The sequence below is a fragment of the Lineus longissimus genome, chromosome 16 (assembly GCF_910592395.1).
Source record: "Lineus longissimus chromosome 16, tnLinLong1.2, whole genome shotgun sequence".
NCBI lineage: Eukaryota > Metazoa > Nemertea > Pilidiophora > Heteronemertea > Lineidae > Lineus > Lineus longissimus.
Genome location: NC_088323.1, coordinates 3,072,919 through 3,090,726, shown reverse-complemented (window position 1 = coordinate 3,090,726; position 17,808 = coordinate 3,072,919). Strand labels below are relative to the sequence as shown.

Below are 17,808 nucleotides of genomic sequence, written 5' to 3'. Positions count from 1 at the left end.
AACATGTCAATCCTTTCAGCGTTCCCAAACAACAAGGGGGACACTCAGAAATGGATATATACTCAAAAACGTAACACCGGCACTGAACGTTGAGACGGCTGCTATCCGAGTTTACAGCATAACTACAGCATAATAATGCGGAGAATTTCACTACTTTCATTCACGAATCCTACTGAACTTGTCACGGATAAAATATCAATAATCTTTGCTATTTCTTGACTCTATCGTGAATCATAAAATAGTGTAGAACAAATTTTCCTTAGAATATAACATTATCTATCAGGTGTAGCCTATCAGTGAGCAAAAATACAAATTAAGGAAATTAGGCGATTTATAAAGAATCAGCAAAATCCTAGAAATCAGCAAATTAGACCTACCCGAATATGGTGGACGTGGGACGAAAGTTTTAGAAATCATGACATTTCTCAGGCGATTTCTTATCCGTTGGCGGTTATCATGGCTTAAATTATTAATTTTAAGCTTTCTGTGTGTAGGAATTATAATTTACCTGCTAAAAAACAAAGATCAGGTACATAGCAAGCCCCTGAGGCCCCGAAAAACACCGTATTATGACCGATATTTACAGCATCTCAAAGACGCCACCTGGTGGACTAATAAACCGGGTGAGAATGGCCGAGGGGTGTTTCTTTCTGGAGAGGAAAAGATTCGGGCTGATGCATTGTTTAAAAAGGAGGCATTTAACATCGTCGCAAGTGATAAGATCTCATTGGAGAGGACACTGCCAGATAACAGAGATCCTTTGTAAGATTCTTTTATTATCAACTGTCTTGCTCTTAACCTAATCTTTCGACGCAAAAGGTCGATATGAAGTGGCATGCTTGCTGTCATCATTATTCGTTGTGACACGACTTGAATGAAATGGTGTGAGGTGTTTACCACTATAAAACAAACCTGCCAATACAGGTCCCAATATAAAAAAATTGCAGTCACTTTTAGTCTGAGGATTCTTATTTTTCATAATCTTGTGTTGCAGATGTAAAACTGTGTCATACCCCCGAGATCTTCCCACAGCAAGTGTCATCATCATCTTCCATAATGAAGCGTGGTCACCGCTGCTGAGAACAGCCCATAGCGTCGTCAATCGGAGCCCGCCCGAATATCTCCACGAAGTCATCTTATTGGATGATTTCAGTGACAGGCGTAAGTGTCAAGGAAGGTTGTGTAAAACATCATTGGCCAACATCATTCATGCCTTTTGATATGTTTTTTGTTGAAGACTGAGTTTATTTTGATGTCTGACATAAATTTCGGTATTCTTTTCAGCTGAATTAGGAGAAAAGCTTCACAAATATGTTAAGGAGACATGGCCTGAGGGGGTGGTGAAGATCGTGCGTAAAAATGAGCGTCAGGGTCTGATCAGAGCCAGGGTGGAGGGTGCGAAAGCTGCCTCTGGAGATGTCCTCGTCTTTTTAGATTCCCATTGTGAAGCCAATGTTCAATGGTAAGAAGGTCATAATAAGTAATAAAAGGTTAAAAACTAAGACATAAAATAGCCATTCCTTTAAAAACTTCAAATTTGTAATACGTACTGATATAAATTTCAACATTGCCTTTGTGTAGACAGGTATTCAAATCCTTCATGTCCCAAGTTTTAATACTGCTTACAACATTTAATACTGCTTACCTCTCTCCTCTTCCTTGCAATAAAACAGGTTAGAACCCTTGCTTGCAAGAATCAAAGAAAAGCGATCTGCTGTCGTTTGTCCAGATATTGATGCTATTGGTGATGTATCCTTGCAATACAGTGGTGTTAATTCAGCTTATGTGGGGGGATTTTGGTGGAATATGCACTTCGGATGGGACCCCATGCCAGAGAGGGAAAAAAAGCGTCGTAAAACCTTGATAGACCCAATATTGTGAGTATGCTGTTGCTAACATTACAACCGTCTCCCCATACTTTTGATAGGTTAGAACCCATGCTTGCAAGAATAAAAGAAAAACGATCTGCCGTCCTATGTCCCGAGATCGATGTCATTAGTGATCACACCTTGCAGTATAGCGGTGTAGGTTCTAGTGGTGTTGGGGGATTTTGGTGGAGTATGCACTTTGGATGGGACCCTATACCAGAGAGGGAGAGAAAGAGACGGAAGACCTCAATAGATTCCATATTGTAAGTATGCAGAAGTGTTGATTAATCTGTTCAGTAATCTAATGGTGGGCCTACAACATAAACTGATTCTGAGGTATGCATCAGGCAAGGATCTAGAGTGGCACCTGCCCTATTTAATTTTGAATTCTGGTTGGACATGATCCACAAAGTATTGGAGACTGAGTAATTGGGGCAAAGGAAACCGAAAGAAATTTCGTAATGCACAAAATGCTTAAATTTCCTGGTTTACTGTAACGTATGGTAATGTATTCTAAAAGTTATTGGGTTACCAAATCCTTCTTTCAGATCTCCCACGATGGCAGGTGGTTTATTTGCTGCCGACAGAAAATATTTCTTCGAAATCGGATCCTATGACCCAGGCATGGACGTCTGGGGAGGAGAGAATCTGGAGATTTCGTTTAGAGTAAGTTTATGGAGCCCCGTTTTTAGGTCAATCAATTTTGAGATCAGAAGTTGATCTTGGCACCATGATAATCATGTGTTATAATAGCTTCTGTATGAATAACCTGTGGTATATGAGTTCACTCAAAGCCCCAGTACAATTGTATGCTCTGCCTAGATAAAATACATGTACTGCTAGCTGCTCTCTACCTTCTTGGGAATATAATTCTCTTCCTGACATCCATTGTATTGTGATTATATCCCATATGTGCAGAAGGCTGTGTAGAAACCACTACCACTAAAGCATTTGTCATTAAGCACGCAACATGTTGTGCATTGTTCAGTGTATCTATCTTATTGATTTGTGGCATTTCTCTTTGTTTTGAGTGACCATCTGCTTTAATGAGGTACATGTACATTAGGCTATAGCTGTCCATAGCCTGCCGACTGCTATGAATCCTACATGTATATGGTTATGTCAAAGATTTTCTATCAAATTTTATTTTAGATTCTGTTTTTGGTTCCTTTCAGGTGTGGATGTGTGGAGGGTCTCTAGAGTTTATACCATGCAGTCGTGTTGGTCATATCTTCAGAGCAAGCCATCCTTATACATTTCCAGGTATGACAGTCAAAGCCCCCTTGATAAATACATGTGATGAAGATAACCACAAGTAACTCTCTCCTTCAAAAGCCTTGTTTGGAGCTTTTCATAAATAATAAATTAGAACACAGAGAGTGACCCAGCTAGCATGGCAAGATCTGCCTGACATCTATCTTGTATAGCTTGACCGGGAACTGTACTGCGTCCTACAGGTATGTGACATTTCTGATTTTTTGGGGATTTCCGTTCAAATTGGTAAATATCCTCATAAAACCCTACATTTTGATCTCCCTTTTCAGGTAAAAAAGATACCCATGGCATCAATAGTGCCCGCATGGTTGAAGTCTGGACAGATCAGTATTCTCGGTTATTTTATATGCATAGGAGGGATTTAGTGGTAAGTGTGTCCTGACTGATGTTTATTTGCTGAAAGCATGATAGAGATCACAAAGTAATGTACATCTACTGCAAGCTGTGAATATAATATGTTGCTGGGTTAAATGTTGGTATTTCCTTGGGGGCCGTGGAAAATAGCTCAAGTTATATAGTCCAAGTACTTTTAAAAGAGCTCAACTTTACACTTAACTTTATTTTCAGGGTAAAGATATTGGTGATGTATCTGAGAGAAAAGAATTGAGGAAACAATTAAAATGTAAAAGTTTCAAGTGGTACTTGGAGAATGTATTTCCGGAGAAATATATCCCTGATGAGCATTCTTCTGCATGGGGTTATGTAAGTAACATAAGTGACATACGTAGTCTGGCAAAAGTGAAAGAGTTGTATGCCTGTCACGATCACCAAGAAGAATGAAAGAAGGCTATAGTCTCACAGGAAACCAATTTTCGTTGTAATCTCAATGGAGGAGACGTGCGTGTAGGTGATGTTTCAATTTTTCTTCGATTCGTTTGAGATTTATCCATGTAAAAGTCTGACGGTCGAGATATTTGAGAGAGAAAAGCCAGTATATCCACAGTAAGTCAGACCTGCTGCCCAGTTGGGTACCAAAACTATTCAGATTTATCTCTGATGCATTTAATTTTAACCGATTTGCTTCTGCAGGTTAAGAATCCATCAAAGAGTTACTGCCTTGACTTAATGAGCAGAGATGAGAAGCTATTGATTAAGGTGGGCGTCTATCCATGCCAGGGTGGATTTAGCTCCCAACAGGTATGCTTATTTTGATTATATTTCCTTTCAAACTGTTTTTAAATCATTGTTTTACCAGAAATGGTGATGTTTTTAACTTGTGATGTGTCACTTTGAGAGTAATCAAGTCATTTCAAAGAGCGGGCTACATACAATTCATGATGTCTCTTGTCATGTCATGTCTTCAAGCCTAAGCCAGTTAACAAACATGCTCATGACAAGTGACACGGTGAATCTTATGTAAACTCAAGTTTAGAAAGCATGACATGAGCATGGTTAAAAGTTTGGAGGTAAATTGATATTCAAAGTAGCCCATATATACACATTGATATGAAAGGTGACTGTAAACTAGGATATTACTAGCTCCATAAACAATATTGGGGATAGAATAATATATGATAATAATATTTATAAGCATTTTGCAATGAGATAGAATTTGAATGAAGTAGGAATCCTATATTATGAGCCTTTTGTTTCTTTTTTGTCGTTCAGGTATTCTCAATTAGTAAAGACAAAAATGAACTACGGAGGGAGAAAGGTTGCCTGGATACAGTAGGAGGTGCATGGAGTTCCAATGCAGTGGACCTTCGAACCTGCCACGGTGGTGGAGGAAACCAAGTGTGGAAACATGATAGAGTAAGAGAATAATTAGTGTGACCTCTTGGACTTAAAAGCCCGTGATGAAACTGTTGAATCCCACAGGATCCTCAGCCACATTTTTGTTTGGAAGGTTAGCAAAGGATAGTGGTTTATTCAGGCGCTGAGGGGGCTGTTAAACTCACTGTTGTGGTGGATGAAGTAAGAATTTCTTCTGTGGTTTTATTGGTAATAACAATTTTCATGTTGTTGTACCCAAACCCGTCTTTCCAGAAGAAATTCATATTTGATTGGAGAAGATGATCCCAGTAAGCCAAGATGTAACTTGCAATTAAAAAGCGGATTTCTCCTCTTGTATTTTCAGCAAAGTGGTGCCCTAATTCATGGAGGAAGTGGCCTCTGTCTGGACACGTACAACCTTAAAGCCGGTGATGATGTCAGAGTGAGAAAGTGTGATGGTAGTGACGGGCAGAAGTGGGAATTTGAGCATTATATGTAACTTATTGTAATCTTTAATTGTGGTGTTCTCGGAATAAATTTTATTTTTGGAGGGCCATTAAAGGTGGAGTAATGATATTAAGGGTAGTGTCTGTCATGCTAATGTAATGTACATGTACTGTAGTAGCCTGTTTCATGAGATTCACTCATGAACACAGGTCATATGATGTTATCAGGAGTTTTTACAAGCCGTCTTCATTCGACTACGATTTACCATTCCTTTGTATGTTTTAATTCGAAATGTTTTACATCTCTTTCGTCAGGATGTTGGCATTTAGCAGAAGGGGATTACGATACAGTCAAGTGCATATACACAAGTGCTTTTGCCCGATATTTGGGAAGGCAGGGCAATGCAAAAGTGACGACGAAAAGTAAAGGGTGCTGGCGCCCATCTGTAATTGAAAAAGTGTTGGAAACTGTCGGAAAAGGTGCTAACAGGCCCAGAAAAGATTGCCTAATGTAGGTTCAGTGCCCTTCTAAAATGGACAGGCAGAAGCTCTACAACAGTCGTCGCATGATTTTATTAAATCTTACCTGTACTGCCTTGTTAAGGAGGTTCAACGAGAGATGATGCCGTCATGGCTCTAATGGTCAGCATACATCCCAAATAGAGCAGCCGGTGAGTCATCAAATGTGCACATCTTTGGGTTGTATCTCTGCGCAGAAGCTCGGCATTAAAGTCCTTTTACTCCTCCCTTAACAAAATTGAAAAGCAGAAGGTGATTTTATGATACAAGGCCGCGCTTGGATTCACTATGTCACTTCACACACCTCTCACAAATGTATCACCACAATCTTTGTTAATTGACTTCGGCTGGAAAACTTTCATGTCATGAAATGACAAAAGGGTGACATGTGACATTGTGAATCCTATGCAGCCCACTAATTTGAAAATTCTTTTGTTCAGTCTTAAAATATCCTGTTACAAGTGACAACATAAACTAGATGTGAACCCAGCCTCGATTGGTATTGGTACTTAAACTTAATTCATTAGACATATCACATGATTTCTACTCCTCTGGTACCAGTGTAATTTTTTTTAGGTAGTGGTGCTTATTGTACTTAATTTTTTATCTCAATTCGGTTCATGTAATGGTGCCAGTGTCACTTAGAACAGTCCTGACATGTACTCTGATAAATTTATGGATCAATTTTTGATTTTTGATTGTATAATAAATAAAACATGATATGCATTTGGATTTTATTTTTAAATGACTATTGCATGAGGCTTCATCAAGCATCCTCACTGCTAGAAGTGGAAGAGATAATGCGTGATGTGGGGAAATTAAGCAGCACTGTCCCATCTCAAAAATATTTCATTGTTTTGTGTCACCCTCGTATAATGCATGTAATTCTACTAAACTTATTACTGGTATCAAATGTAAGTACATCTACTCGGTGCAATAGAAGAAGAATCATTTTAACGATTTTGTATTCATTTTAATGAGGGTCTTGATCAGTTTGTTGACTAAAAAACTCTTTATTCCAAAGGTGTGGAAGAACAGTTTTGCATGTTATGGAGTCAATCTAGAAGAGAAGTGCAGGGACCGGTAGATTTGTTCTTATGAATTTTGTAACACATTGTACATACATTCAAACTAATAAATCATCATAAAATTCTATCTGGCTTGTGGTTCATTCAATCAATGGCCAATCTGTGCCATTGGGCCATATGATATAAAACCTAGCATTTGCTTTCTCTGCCGATTTTGAAGCATTTTCTTGTACTCTTATGAATAAAACCGTAGCAAATGCTCGGAAATTTAAGTCTTTGCTACAAGTCAAAGCAAACGCTTTTTAGCATCTAGAGCTTGCTTCGAAAGGGAGAAAATACTTGTGGTTCCAGTCCAGTCCCTTCCGCAAATTCGATAAGGCCCACTGCAGTGCATATACCATACTTGGGGCGAGCAGATGTTACGCGTGTACCGCATGCTGTTGCACTTTTTTTTCCCCGATAATGCAAATTACATGTATAGGCCTTCATTGTGTTTACCTACCGCTTTTATATCGCGAGGCGGATCGCACGAGACACGCACTGAACGCCATCATATTTGACGACCAGGTGTTCAGTAACGGTTCCAGTGATGCTGACCTGACCAAATCCACAGTGCATGTTGTATAGAAGAAGGGTAATCTGATCCGGAGGTTGGCACGATCAATTCAGGCCGTCATTCAAGTAATTTGATTGGCCACCTGTTTATGATGGCGCGTCCTACAGGAGGAGACTTCAGGACTGATATTCACCGCCGATAATTAAGTCGGCATGCCGGGATGGCAACAGATACCAGTCGATTGACAATGTTGGAACTTAAATACGAGCTATTCTGGCGTAATGGACTGTTGAAGGAATGAGATAATGCTGGGAATGGGACATGGGACCACTGGATCCTCATCGAAATCTGATATAGGGCCTATTGAAGCATCGTGCCGGGTCATTTTGGATGTTCTCTTCATGTTCATGCATCATCCTCGCGACATTAGTCTCCATGCTTTCATCAGAGGATAGAGATTCAGGCGCATCAACCATGAATCAAAATGGGGACATAAACCGTGCAGAACCGAAAGACAAATACAGCCTGGCGTTCTGCGCAAGTATAATGTGCGGGGTGTCATTTTTAATACCATGGACCAGTATAACAATGGCTGTTGATTTCTTCCAAATGACCTATCCAGGAACGAGCATCATGTTTGCTATAAGTATCTTGTATGTGGCTGTAATCTGGTTAGGGACGACTCTTTCCAACATGACAGTCGAACTACTCAACCCGAGAGTCAAGATTTTGTTTGGATTTGTGTTAACTATAGCTTGCCTGGCCTACCTCGCCATCGTGGAGGCTTGGATTCGACCCTTCTCGTTGGAAGTTTCATATCACTTGGTGCTGCTATGTTGTCTGTTGCTGTCCTTTGGAGCAGCGAGTAAGTAACTTGTGTTTTGATAATTCACAAAAATGCGAGATATAGGACTACTCAAGTATGCTGTACGTGGCGCAGTGCATAACTCGCAATATTCAGAGTTGCTGATGGTTATCGTCCACTGATGAAATGAACGTTCCCTTTGTATGCAGTTTTGCTTCGTCAGCGTTCAGAATATTTTATCACAACTGGGCATATACAAAGTGATTGGAAGGATATCCTTTACATCCCTGCCTGCCAATATCCACGGGCCATGCGGCCCATAGCTGTATGGCCGACCGTTCTGGTACACGATTCCATGTTGATGAGGCCAAATTTAAGCAAGACTATCATGTTACTAAAATTGCTTTGTTTTATTTTCAGTAATCCAATGTAATATGTATGGTATATTCAGCATGTTACCGATGAGATATACCATGGGCTTCATGTTTGGAGAAAGTAAGTTTGCCAAAGGCCGGTGTAACATCTGTGGTTGTTCCCCATGTGTCAGTGTTTCCAAACAATAGGCAGCTAGAGAGACCACGACTTTTCAATAGGGGGGATACACAGAAAAACTTGTCAATCTATTTTTGAGCGTTCCCAAACAATGAGGGGAAACACTCACACACGGGAAACACTCACATATATTACACCGGTGCCAAAGACGATGGTCTTATGGCCAGGCGTTTTTCTCGAAGATGATTAACATAAATTTGAAGAATATTATTTAAGATGTTCCTTGCATTACATGCCAGGGTTTTTTCAGCGAGTTAAACTAGAATGGGAGCAGGCCGCCAGCACTGCACCATTATATTTCAAAAGATTCATAGTTTCTCCATTTCCTTTCAGGCTTGGCTGGAATTATCTCAGTAGCTACGAGAATATTTACAAAGGCGGTAATCGAAAATGTCAAAACCAGCACTGTCATTTTCTTCAGCAGTACCCTTTTCGTTTCCGTATTATGCCTGCTTGCGTTCGAATTTGCAATGAAGTCATCCTTTGTCACTTTTCATATCGAAAAGTGTCGAGTTACAGCAGAAAAGGGAGAATGCACGGAACTACTGAAGGTAATTTCTGGTATATATTCATATTGTCCTATTAGAGGTACTCAATAATCTGCGCTGCATCACCGGTTCAGATCAAAATTTCTACATGGATCATATACATGACATGTATGAGGTCGGGTTTATATATCAACATGTATAAGACCTACATGTGTGCACCTGTCTGTTCATCATGTCACGAATGCCTTGTGAAAAGTGTCGGGGGGAGCAAACCTCCACGTTTCATAACCCTCAGAACATCAAAACATTCCAAATTCACATGGTGTGATGCAGAATGCTGGCATTGGTCGAGGCGGCTTATCTTGGTGAAGTTGGTATTAAGACGATTTGATTCATTTCAGGTTGACGAACTTGACCTGGAGACGAATACATCAAGTGAATATGGATCCACAGCGCAGATCACAGTTCAAAATGGTGACTTCATGAGTAGAGCTGCCCCACCAACGAAGGAACCGCTGATGATTAGAATAAAAAGTACATTTGTAGTAACTATTGCATGGAAAGCCAGTAGATAGAATCGTCATGCTGACCTCCGTCATCATGACCACTGATGCGTCAAATGCCAATCGGACAATCTGTCACAACAGGTAGAGCTGGCGGAGCAGTGGTTGAGATCCAGATCCGCGCAGTCCTACAGCCATTGTTGGCCTATAGGTGGCACCATCACGGATCTGCAGCAACGAGTTTCTATGGAACTTGCCATGTCGGCTCAGTTTCACGGTCCTAGCTATTCTTCATTTTTATTTCCAATTTCAGAAGCCCTGGACAATCGTGTGCGCATTGTGAGGATTATCTGGCCGTATATACTGACGTTCTGGCTCAACTTTGTAATAACCGCGGGCGCCTTCCCCGGCCTCTCATCAGAGGTCATCAGCTGCAAATTAGGGAGTTGGATGCCCGTGATTATGCTGTCTCTCTTTAATGTTTTTGATATTATAGGCAAGGTAAGAAAAATACTGTTATGGCGGCGCGTGGTTCACTGGTTGTCAAAAGCAGAACTGAACCACTATTTGTTGGAACGACGCATGGTGCTCCATATTGGGATGGAGGAACGCCTGGTCGACATTTTGGGCCAAAACGATTAACTGTTTTCAAAACGACAATGCTAAATAAGAAGAAAAAAGCATTTGAAGGTATGAAATAAGTCTAGATACGCCATTAGTCTTTTCCAATGAATGTGAAATTACGGCTTCCACGGCAATTACGGCTTACATTACGAAATATGCATCCGGATTTCGAAAGAGAAGGCATTGGTACACGTCTTCATGTAGGTTTCAATAATTTCATTCCTATTCTTTTTTAGGTTATCACAAAATGGCAATACGACTGGCCAGGTTTTGCCCTTGTTCTGTGTGGGAGTGCCAGGTTCGTCCTGATTCCTCTGTTTATCCTGTGTGCCGCACCCAGACTCCACCCAGTGATAGACGGAGTTGCTCTACCCTTCATCCTCTCCAGTGTTAACGGAATAACTAACGGATACTTTGCGTGTGTTCTCATCCTCCTCGCTCCAACCAAAGTCTCCGCCGAACAGAGAGAACTTGTAGGTAAGATGTTAGATCGACATTTATATGATGTCTACAGGTTGTATTATGATTTTGGGCCCGATGGACTAGATCTGATAATGGCTGCACGGCAGCCATCTTTTATTTCGCTATTCAAACTGTTATATCAATCTCATATCAATCTGAATAGAATCTCCACCATAAGTATGTAATCCTTTATTTTCTCTCACATCAGGGAACACGATGGTATTTGCGCTGACGACGGGCCTTTCAGTAGGCAGCGCAACAGCCTACGGATACGAGGCCATTCTCGGACCACGGACTCCGCTCAACAATCCATGCCTTCGGCACGTCAATTCGACCTGACCCTGGGTTGATGAGGACGAAGACCAAATCATTTCTTCGTATTCCATGGCCAGGCATTAACACCTTAGACCATGTAACACGAGCACAACAACCAGCTCTAGCACCCCGATGCATCTGAAATGATGCAGTGGTTCTCCTGATTGGCATATTTGGAAACTTGGAATCATTCGTCATCTTTTTCCGGACAACGAAATTTACCGCTTGTTTCTATTTGTCGATTGGACCAACGGCAGCTAGTATCCTGTACCAGTTTGATGTAGCCTTGTGCGTTTTTGCACCATGCACTTTGATATTCCTTGCCAACATTGTCATCGTTTCAACATTGCTAAAATCTCGATACCAGGATATAGGTCGGGCTAGGAAGGAAGAGTGAGGGTATAGGGTACTCGTATCGCTGATGCTGGTATCGGCAGTCTATGTTATCCTTTTACTGCCCCATTACACGGTAGCCGCATTCTTGTTTAATAACGACTCGGACAATATGACCATCCTTCTTAACAACATTTCAAGGTTTTTGCTACAATTTGGCATGTTAAACTACTGCATCAATTTTATCCTCTATATGGTTGTTCCTTGCCTTTCTATCGCGAAGAAGCAAAGTTTATTGACTAAAAATACTCTTCATTCTGAAGGTGCGGAAGCATGTTAAGGAGTCAATGCCACAAATCTTGAAGAGAAGTGTAGGGACTCGTAGATTTGTTCTTATAAATTTTGTAGCCCATTGTACATTCAAACTTATAATAAATAAATCATCATAAAATTCTATCTGTCTTGTGGTTCATTCAATCAATGGACAATAGGCCTATGTGCCGTTATATATTTCACCAACCGAAGCAGAGGGTTACAAGACGCTATAAATAAAGTGTCTCGAGAAGATGGCAGGCAGAACTCGTATTATGATAACGGAGCTCCAGTGCTGGGGGTGATTAATGGGTAGGGGAAGGGGTCTAGGACCTCTTCATTGACCTGGTTTCCATGAAAACCTCATGTAAATGAGGTTTCCATGAAAACCTGAGGGCCCCACAGCCCTCCCTCGCAAAAGCGCGCCTATCGACGTACACTGGTGGTAAGTGGTGACGTTCAGTCATCACCTGGTAAAACCTAGATACATATATTAGCTACATCGTAGACTACCACGATCCGACTTCACTCATCTGTCTGGCCCTGCGTCTGGCGCAGATGTTAGAAGTGTACCGTATGCTATTACAGTTACACTTATTTATTCCCGATGGCCTATTAGTTAGGAATGCAAATTATAGTCCTGCATTATGTATACCGCTCTTATATCGAGAGGCGGAGTATATTGAAACCTGCTGCCAGTCGATTGACATGTTGGAACTTAAATACGAGCTATTCTGGCGTAATGGACTGTTGAAGGAGTGAGATGGCGCAGGGAATGGGACATGGGACTCCACGACTGCAAACACCAGGTTTCATCACCATAATCGAAATTGAAATCTAATATATCTTCACAAATGAAGCATCGTGCCGGGTCATTTTGGATGTTCTCTTCATCTTCATGCATCATCCTCATGACATTAGTCTCAGTTGATGATGAATCAGAATGAGACCATGCTTTCATCAGAGGATAGAGATTCAGGCGCATCAACCATGAATCAAAATGGGGACATAAACCGTGCAGAACCGAAAGACAAATACAGCCTGGTGTTCTGCGCAAGTATAATGTGGGGGATGTCATTTTTAATGCCATGGACCAGTATAACAATGGCTGTTGATTTCTTCCAAATGACCTATCCAGGAACGAGCATAATGTTTGCTATAAGTATCACGTATGTGGCTGTAGTCTGGTTAGTGACGGCTCTTTCCAGCATGACAGTCGAACTACTCAACCCGAGACTCAAGACCTTATTTGGGTTTGTCGTAACTATAGCTTGCCTGGCCTACCTCGCCATCGCGGAGGCGTGGATTCGACCCTTCTCGTTGGAAGTTTCATATTACTTGGTGCTGCTATGTTGTCTGTTTGTGTCCTTTGGAGCAGCAAGTAAGTAACTTGTGTTTTGACAATTCATAAAATGATAGGCAAGTTCAAGTATTCTATAGGCTACATGGTTCAGTGCATAACTCAGTCGCAATATGCTGATGGTCAATCTTCCACTGATGAACGGAACCGTTCCCTTGTAAACAGTTTGGCTTCGTCAGCATTGAGAATATTTTATCAAACCTAGGCATACGAAGTGATGGGAAGGATCACCTATAAGCCTACACCCATGCCTTCCAACACCCATTGGCACCATATGGCTTCTGTTGCCAGGGACTTTGTGCTGATCGTTCTGGTACACGATTCCCTATTGATGAGGCCAAGAATTAAGCAAGACTGTCATGTTACTAGTGTACTAAAATTGCTTTGTTGTTTTATTTTCAGCAATGCAATGTAATATCTATGGTATAGTCAGCATGTTGCCGATGAGATATACCATGGGCATCATGGTCGGAGAAAGTAAGTTTGCAAAAGGCCGATGCCATAGACGATGGTCTTGGCCATAGGTGTAAAACTGACGTTTTTCTCGAAAATGGCTGACAACGTTAGAGAATATTCGAAAGGTATAGGCCTATTTCCTTGCATTACATGCCAGAGTTTTTTCAGCTATGAGTTAAACTAGAATGGGAGCAGGCCGCCATCACGACAACTTCATATTTACAAAAGGTTCATTTCTCCGTATCCTTTCAGGCTTGGCTGGAATTATCTCAGTAGCAACGAGAATATTTACAAAGGCGGTAATCGAAAATGTCCAAATCAGCACTGTCATTTTCTTCAGCAGTTCCCTTTTCGTTTCCGTATTATGCCTGCTTGCGTTCGAATTTGCAATGAAGTCATCCTTTGTCACTTTTCACATCGAACAGTGTCGAGTTACAGCAGAAAAGGGAGGAGGCAAGGTAATTTCTGGTATATATTCACATTGTCCAGTCATAGGTACATGTTCTCAGTAATCTGTGCTGCATCACCGGTTGCGATCGAAATTTCTACATACATCATACATGACATCTATGAGACCGGGTTCATATTCTATCAGGACTCACGTTTCAGAAGTAGGACCTACATGTATGCACCTGCCCGTCCATCATGTCACGAATGCCTTGTGAAAAGTATCACGGGGAGCAAACCTCCACGTTTCATAACCCTCAGAACATCAAAACATTCCAAATCCATTAAGATATGATGCGGTTGTTGGCATTGGTCGGGACGGCTGACTGGGTGAAGTTGGGATGTGTCAAAGACGATTTGATTCATTTCAGGTTGATGAACTTGACCTGGAGACGACTAAATCAAGTGAATATGGATCCATTGAGCAGGTCAAAGTTAAAAAAGGTGACCTCATGAGTAGAGCTGCCCCACCAACGAAGGAACCGCTGATGATAAGAATTAAAAGTACATAAGCTTTATGTAGCAACTATTGGAAAGCCAGTTGGTTAATTTGGTTCGGTTGTCAGCCGCTGAGAGCGCGAAAGGCAAGGGAATATTATATACAGTCACTGACCTCCGTCATCATGACTGTTGATTCGTCAAATGTCAATGCGAGAACTCGTGATCAGGTTCTGGACAATCTGTTACAATAGGCAGAGCTGGTGGAGCAGAGGTCTCTTGAGATCCGGATCCGCGCAGTCCCAGGTGGCACCGGGTTCGTCCCATACGAAACTTCCAGCGGTATTGCCTCCGTAGCCCCCTGACCCTATAGAACGCGCGAGGTTTTAGGTTATACATGTATCACGGATCTATAGCACTATATGAATGCTACATTCTGAACCATCAGTAAGGTAATCCGTTCGTTACCTCCTCTCAATGCAGTACGGGTCGGCGAAGTGGATCAGTGCTGTAGATTCGTGCCGGGTTATATGGATGAATCTCGCCATGTATGCTCAGTTTATGGTCCCAGCTATTCTTCATTCATATTTCCAATTTCAGAAGCCCTGGACAATCGTGTGCACATCGTGCGGATTATCTGGCCATATATGCTGGTTTTCTGGCTCAACTATGTCATAACCTTGGGCGTCTTCCCCGGCCTCTCATCAGAGGTCATCAGCTGCAAATTAGGGAGTTGGATGCCCGTGATTATGCTGTCTCTCTATTATGTTTTTGATGTTATAGGCAAGGTAAGAAAAATACTGTTATGGCGGCGCGTGGTTCACTGGTGGTCAAAAGCAGAACTGAACCGCTATTTGTTGGAACGACGCATGGTGCTCCATATTGGGATGGAGGAACGCCTGGTCGACAATACTAAATAAAAAGAAAAAAGCATTTAAAGGTATGAAATAAGTCTAGATACGCCATTAGTCTTTTCCATTGAATGTGAAATTACGGCTTCCCTGGTGCGTTTTAGGTTTACATTAAAAAATGCGCATCAGGATTTCGAAAGAGAAGGCATTGGTACACGTCTTCACGTAGGTTTCAATAATTTCATTCCGTTCTATTCTTTTTTAGGTTATCACAAAATGGCAATACGACTGGCCAGGTTTTGCCCTTGTTCTGTGTGGGAGTGCCAGGGTCGTCCTGATTCCTCTGTTCATCCTGTGTGCCGCACCCAGACTCCACCCAGTGATAGACGGAGTTGCTCTACCCTTCATCCTCTCCTGTGTTAACGGAATAACTAACGGATACTTTGCATGTGTTGTCATCCTCCTCGCTCCAACCAAAGTCTCCGCCGAAAAAAGAGAACTTGTAGGTAAGATGTTAGATCGACATATGATATCTACAGGTTGTATTATGCCCTATTGATTTTGGGCCCGATGAACTATCTGATAATGGCTGCACGGCAGCCATCTTTTATTTCGCTATTCAAACTGTTATATCAATCTCATATCAATCTGAATAGAATCTCACCATAAGTATGTAATCCTTTATTTTCTCTCACATCAGGGAACACGATGGTATTTGCGCTGACCACGGGCCTTGCAATAGGCAGCGCAACAGCCTACGGATACTTGGCCATTCTCGGACCACTGACTCCGCTCAACAATCCATGCCTTCGGAACGTCACACCACCCCTCTGAGCAACATTTCAAGGTTTTTGCTTAAATTTGGCATGTTAAACTACTGCATCAATTTTATCCTCTATGGCTGTACCGTACCTTTCTATCGCGAAGAAGCAAAGAGGACGCTGTGCTGTCGATATACAAACTAATGACTCGGAACTAATTTCAAGGTCTCGGCCGTTCTAGTAGATTGATCGGCAACGCACCACGACAGTAACATGCAGTAACATGTCATAGCCAGTTACCTTACAATCGGCGCAATATCACTCGGACCATTCGTTATAATCGGCGATTTGGCCTTCACTACACATGGCAATTTTGGCTGATTGATAGGAACTTTCATAAAAAAGTGAATTGAGACCTTTATGTTTATTTAGATTTTATGGTATCTAATGAATTTTATCGCCGTGCTATTTTTGGATGCCGACGAATTTGGGAAGATTTATCGCGGAAGTGGTCCTGCTGGGCAAGATTTCTTTCTTTTTTTTCTAAACGACCTTTCAGAAGTTATGAGCCAGAATACATCAGCCAGGTGATCCTACACGTGTTGCAAGTGATTTAAAGATGTATCATCCTGCATCCTGAAATAAGGCTTTTTTGCTCCGCGAGAGGCGGTGTATATTGAAAACAACTGGTGCCAAGATGAAGATCTATTGGTTGATTAAGTTGCCAGATGACTGCTCGGCACTGCAGAAACATTTTTCCTCGTTGGTGTAAAACGTGGGGGATGAGTTTAAATGAAATTTTATGTAATTTTATGAGTATATATCACTCGCTGGAAGCTTAGCCCTGCGGGATACGTTTATAGTATTCATGGTCGTGTTTACTGATGTGATTGATGTCCGGGACCTAGACGTCTTACATGGTGAGGGACGATTTGTCTTTCAACTCTTGTATAAATTTGGTTGTTTTAATAAGACTCGGCAATCATTAGCGTGTGCTTGAAAGAAAGAAATAGGAGCCCGAAATTGATGAGTCCTTTGTTCGAATCTTTATGATCAGGTCTAAGTTAGAATATGAATCTTAAGCATCTCATAGTAGAATTCATACATCAGTAATTTAGCCAGTTTCAAGACTGAAGCACTTATTGATTTGTTGAATTTCATGGTTGTTTTCCTCATCCTAATAGCAGCAAAAATGTTCGTCAAATATGCAAATTGATGAAAACCTGGGATTGGCCATGATACTCTTGGCTCTCTCACCGTCTGATACAAATTCAATTTCCATCCTGTTCCTTATGTTCTCACAAGTCTTTCCATAGAAAGCATTATTCATTAATTTAAAGTAATCTTCTCAAAATCAGTCTTAGAGTCCATCCTCCTTTTAGTGTTAAAGTCAATATTCTTAGTGGATTTGCTCCAAATATTGCCGAAACATTATGTCCTAGGTTCCTACCAACACTTTTCCCTATTACTTTCAAACCCACGCATATTCAGGTCCCCATCCAACGAACCACATGCGAACTGCCTTTTCCATGTACATGTATTTCGGTCACTCTGCCGCCTGCGCGACCTTGTCAGAATTGCGGCGCGCTCGTTTGCATATCTCATATAAGTGGCGAATAAAATCGTCACTTCAGCATGAAAGCCTTGACAGTTCAGCGCTAAGAGTGTATGACTGTGGATCAGCGGGTCACAGGTT

At 41.4% G+C, this 17,808-nt stretch overlaps 3 protein-coding genes and 1 long non-coding RNA gene across 6 annotated transcripts in view; 3 read left to right on the top strand and 1 right to left on the bottom strand.

Annotated features, from left to right (window-relative positions):
• LOC135500308 (uncharacterized) overlaps positions 1–5,951 on the bottom strand; it is a 43,665-nt gene extending 37,714 nt beyond the window's left edge. Inside the window, exon 1 of the long non-coding RNA XR_010449415.1 lies at positions 5,889–5,951. This is a non-coding gene — a long non-coding RNA (uncharacterized LOC135500308). The remainder of the gene's footprint in view (positions 1–5,888) is intronic.
• Positions 392–6,974, top strand: LOC135500307 (probable N-acetylgalactosaminyltransferase 9). Of its 2 annotated transcripts, none has more exons than XM_064791697.1 (11): positions 392–762; positions 995–1,161; positions 1,285–1,462; positions 1,928–2,131; positions 2,417–2,534; positions 3,044–3,131; positions 3,413–3,510; positions 3,711–3,845; positions 4,173–4,280; positions 4,752–4,895; positions 5,221–6,974. In XM_064791697.1, the coding sequence occupies exons 1-11, from the start codon at positions 416–418 to the stop codon at positions 5,353–5,355; spliced, it is 1,722 nt and encodes a 573-aa protein (XP_064647767.1). In that variant the 5' UTR covers positions 392–415; the 3' UTR covers positions 5,356–6,974. The 2 variants fall into 2 exon arrangements, with proteins under 2 accessions (XP_064647767.1, XP_064647768.1); XM_064791698.1 differs by lacking the exon at positions 1,928–2,131 and adding an exon at positions 1,674–1,877.
• Positions 6,975–7,353: 379 nt separating this feature from the next.
• Positions 7,354–11,918, top strand: LOC135500675 (equilibrative nucleoside transporter 4-like). Its single transcript, XM_064792279.1, has 7 exons — positions 7,354–8,270; positions 8,631–8,705; positions 9,096–9,313; positions 9,652–9,784; positions 10,067–10,254; positions 10,614–10,854; positions 11,048–11,918. Exons 1-7 carry the CDS (start codon positions 7,796–7,798, stop codon positions 11,176–11,178), a joined length of 1,461 nt encoding a protein of 486 aa, XP_064648349.1. The 5' UTR covers positions 7,354–7,795; the 3' UTR covers positions 11,179–11,918.
• A 615-nt stretch (positions 11,919–12,533) lies between these two features.
• LOC135500676 (equilibrative nucleoside transporter 4-like) lies at positions 12,534–17,362 on the top strand. 2 transcript variants are annotated; one of them, XM_064792281.1, is made up of 7 exons: positions 12,534–13,180; positions 13,562–13,636; positions 13,868–14,073; positions 14,434–14,506; positions 15,101–15,288; positions 15,617–15,857; positions 16,052–17,362. In XM_064792281.1, exons 1-7 carry the CDS (start codon positions 12,730–12,732, stop codon positions 16,183–16,185), a joined length of 1,368 nt encoding a protein of 455 aa, XP_064648351.1. In that variant the 5' UTR covers positions 12,534–12,729; the 3' UTR covers positions 16,186–17,362. The 2 variants fall into 2 exon arrangements, with proteins under 2 accessions (XP_064648351.1, XP_064648350.1); XM_064792280.1 differs by having other exon boundaries at positions 14,434–14,566.
• The last annotated feature ends 446 nt before the right edge of the window (positions 17,363–17,808 follow it).

What these genes read in the sequence shown, in the direction of transcription:
- LOC135500307 (XM_064791697.1), top strand. Translation starts at nt 416, where the DNA reads ATGACATTTCTCAGGCGATTTCTTATCCGTTGGCGGTTATCATGGCTT. An exon ending in GGATGATTTCAGTGACAGGC is followed by an intron (nt 1,162 to 1,284) that starts GTAAGTGTCAAG and finishes TATTCTTTTCAG; the next exon opens with CTGAATTAGGAGAAAAGCTT. An exon ending in GTGGATTTAGCTCCCAACAG is followed by an intron (nt 4,281 to 4,751) that starts GTATGCTTATTT and finishes TTTGTCGTTCAG; the next exon opens with GTATTCTCAATTAGTAAAGA.
- LOC135500675 (XM_064792279.1), top strand. Translation starts at nt 7,796, where the DNA reads ATGTTCTCTTCATGTTCATGCATCATCCTCGCGACATTAGTCTCCATG. An exon ending in GCTGTCCTTTGGAGCAGCGA is followed by an intron (nt 8,271 to 8,630) that starts GTAAGTAACTTG and finishes TTTTATTTTCAG; the next exon opens with TAATCCAATGTAATATGTAT. An exon ending in GGGCTTCATGTTTGGAGAAA is followed by an intron (nt 8,706 to 9,095) that starts GTAAGTTTGCCA and finishes ATTTCCTTTCAG; the next exon opens with GCTTGGCTGGAATTATCTCA.
- LOC135500676 (XM_064792280.1), top strand. Translation starts at nt 12,730, where the DNA reads ATGATGAATCAGAATGAGACCATGCTTTCATCAGAGGATAGAGATTCA. An exon ending in GCTGATGATAAGAATTAAAA is followed by an intron (nt 14,567 to 15,100) that starts GTACATAAGCTT and finishes TTCCAATTTCAG; the next exon opens with AAGCCCTGGACAATCGTGTG. An exon ending in TTTTTGATGTTATAGGCAAG is followed by an intron (nt 15,289 to 15,616) that starts GTAAGAAAAATA and finishes ATTCTTTTTTAG; the next exon opens with GTTATCACAAAATGGCAATA.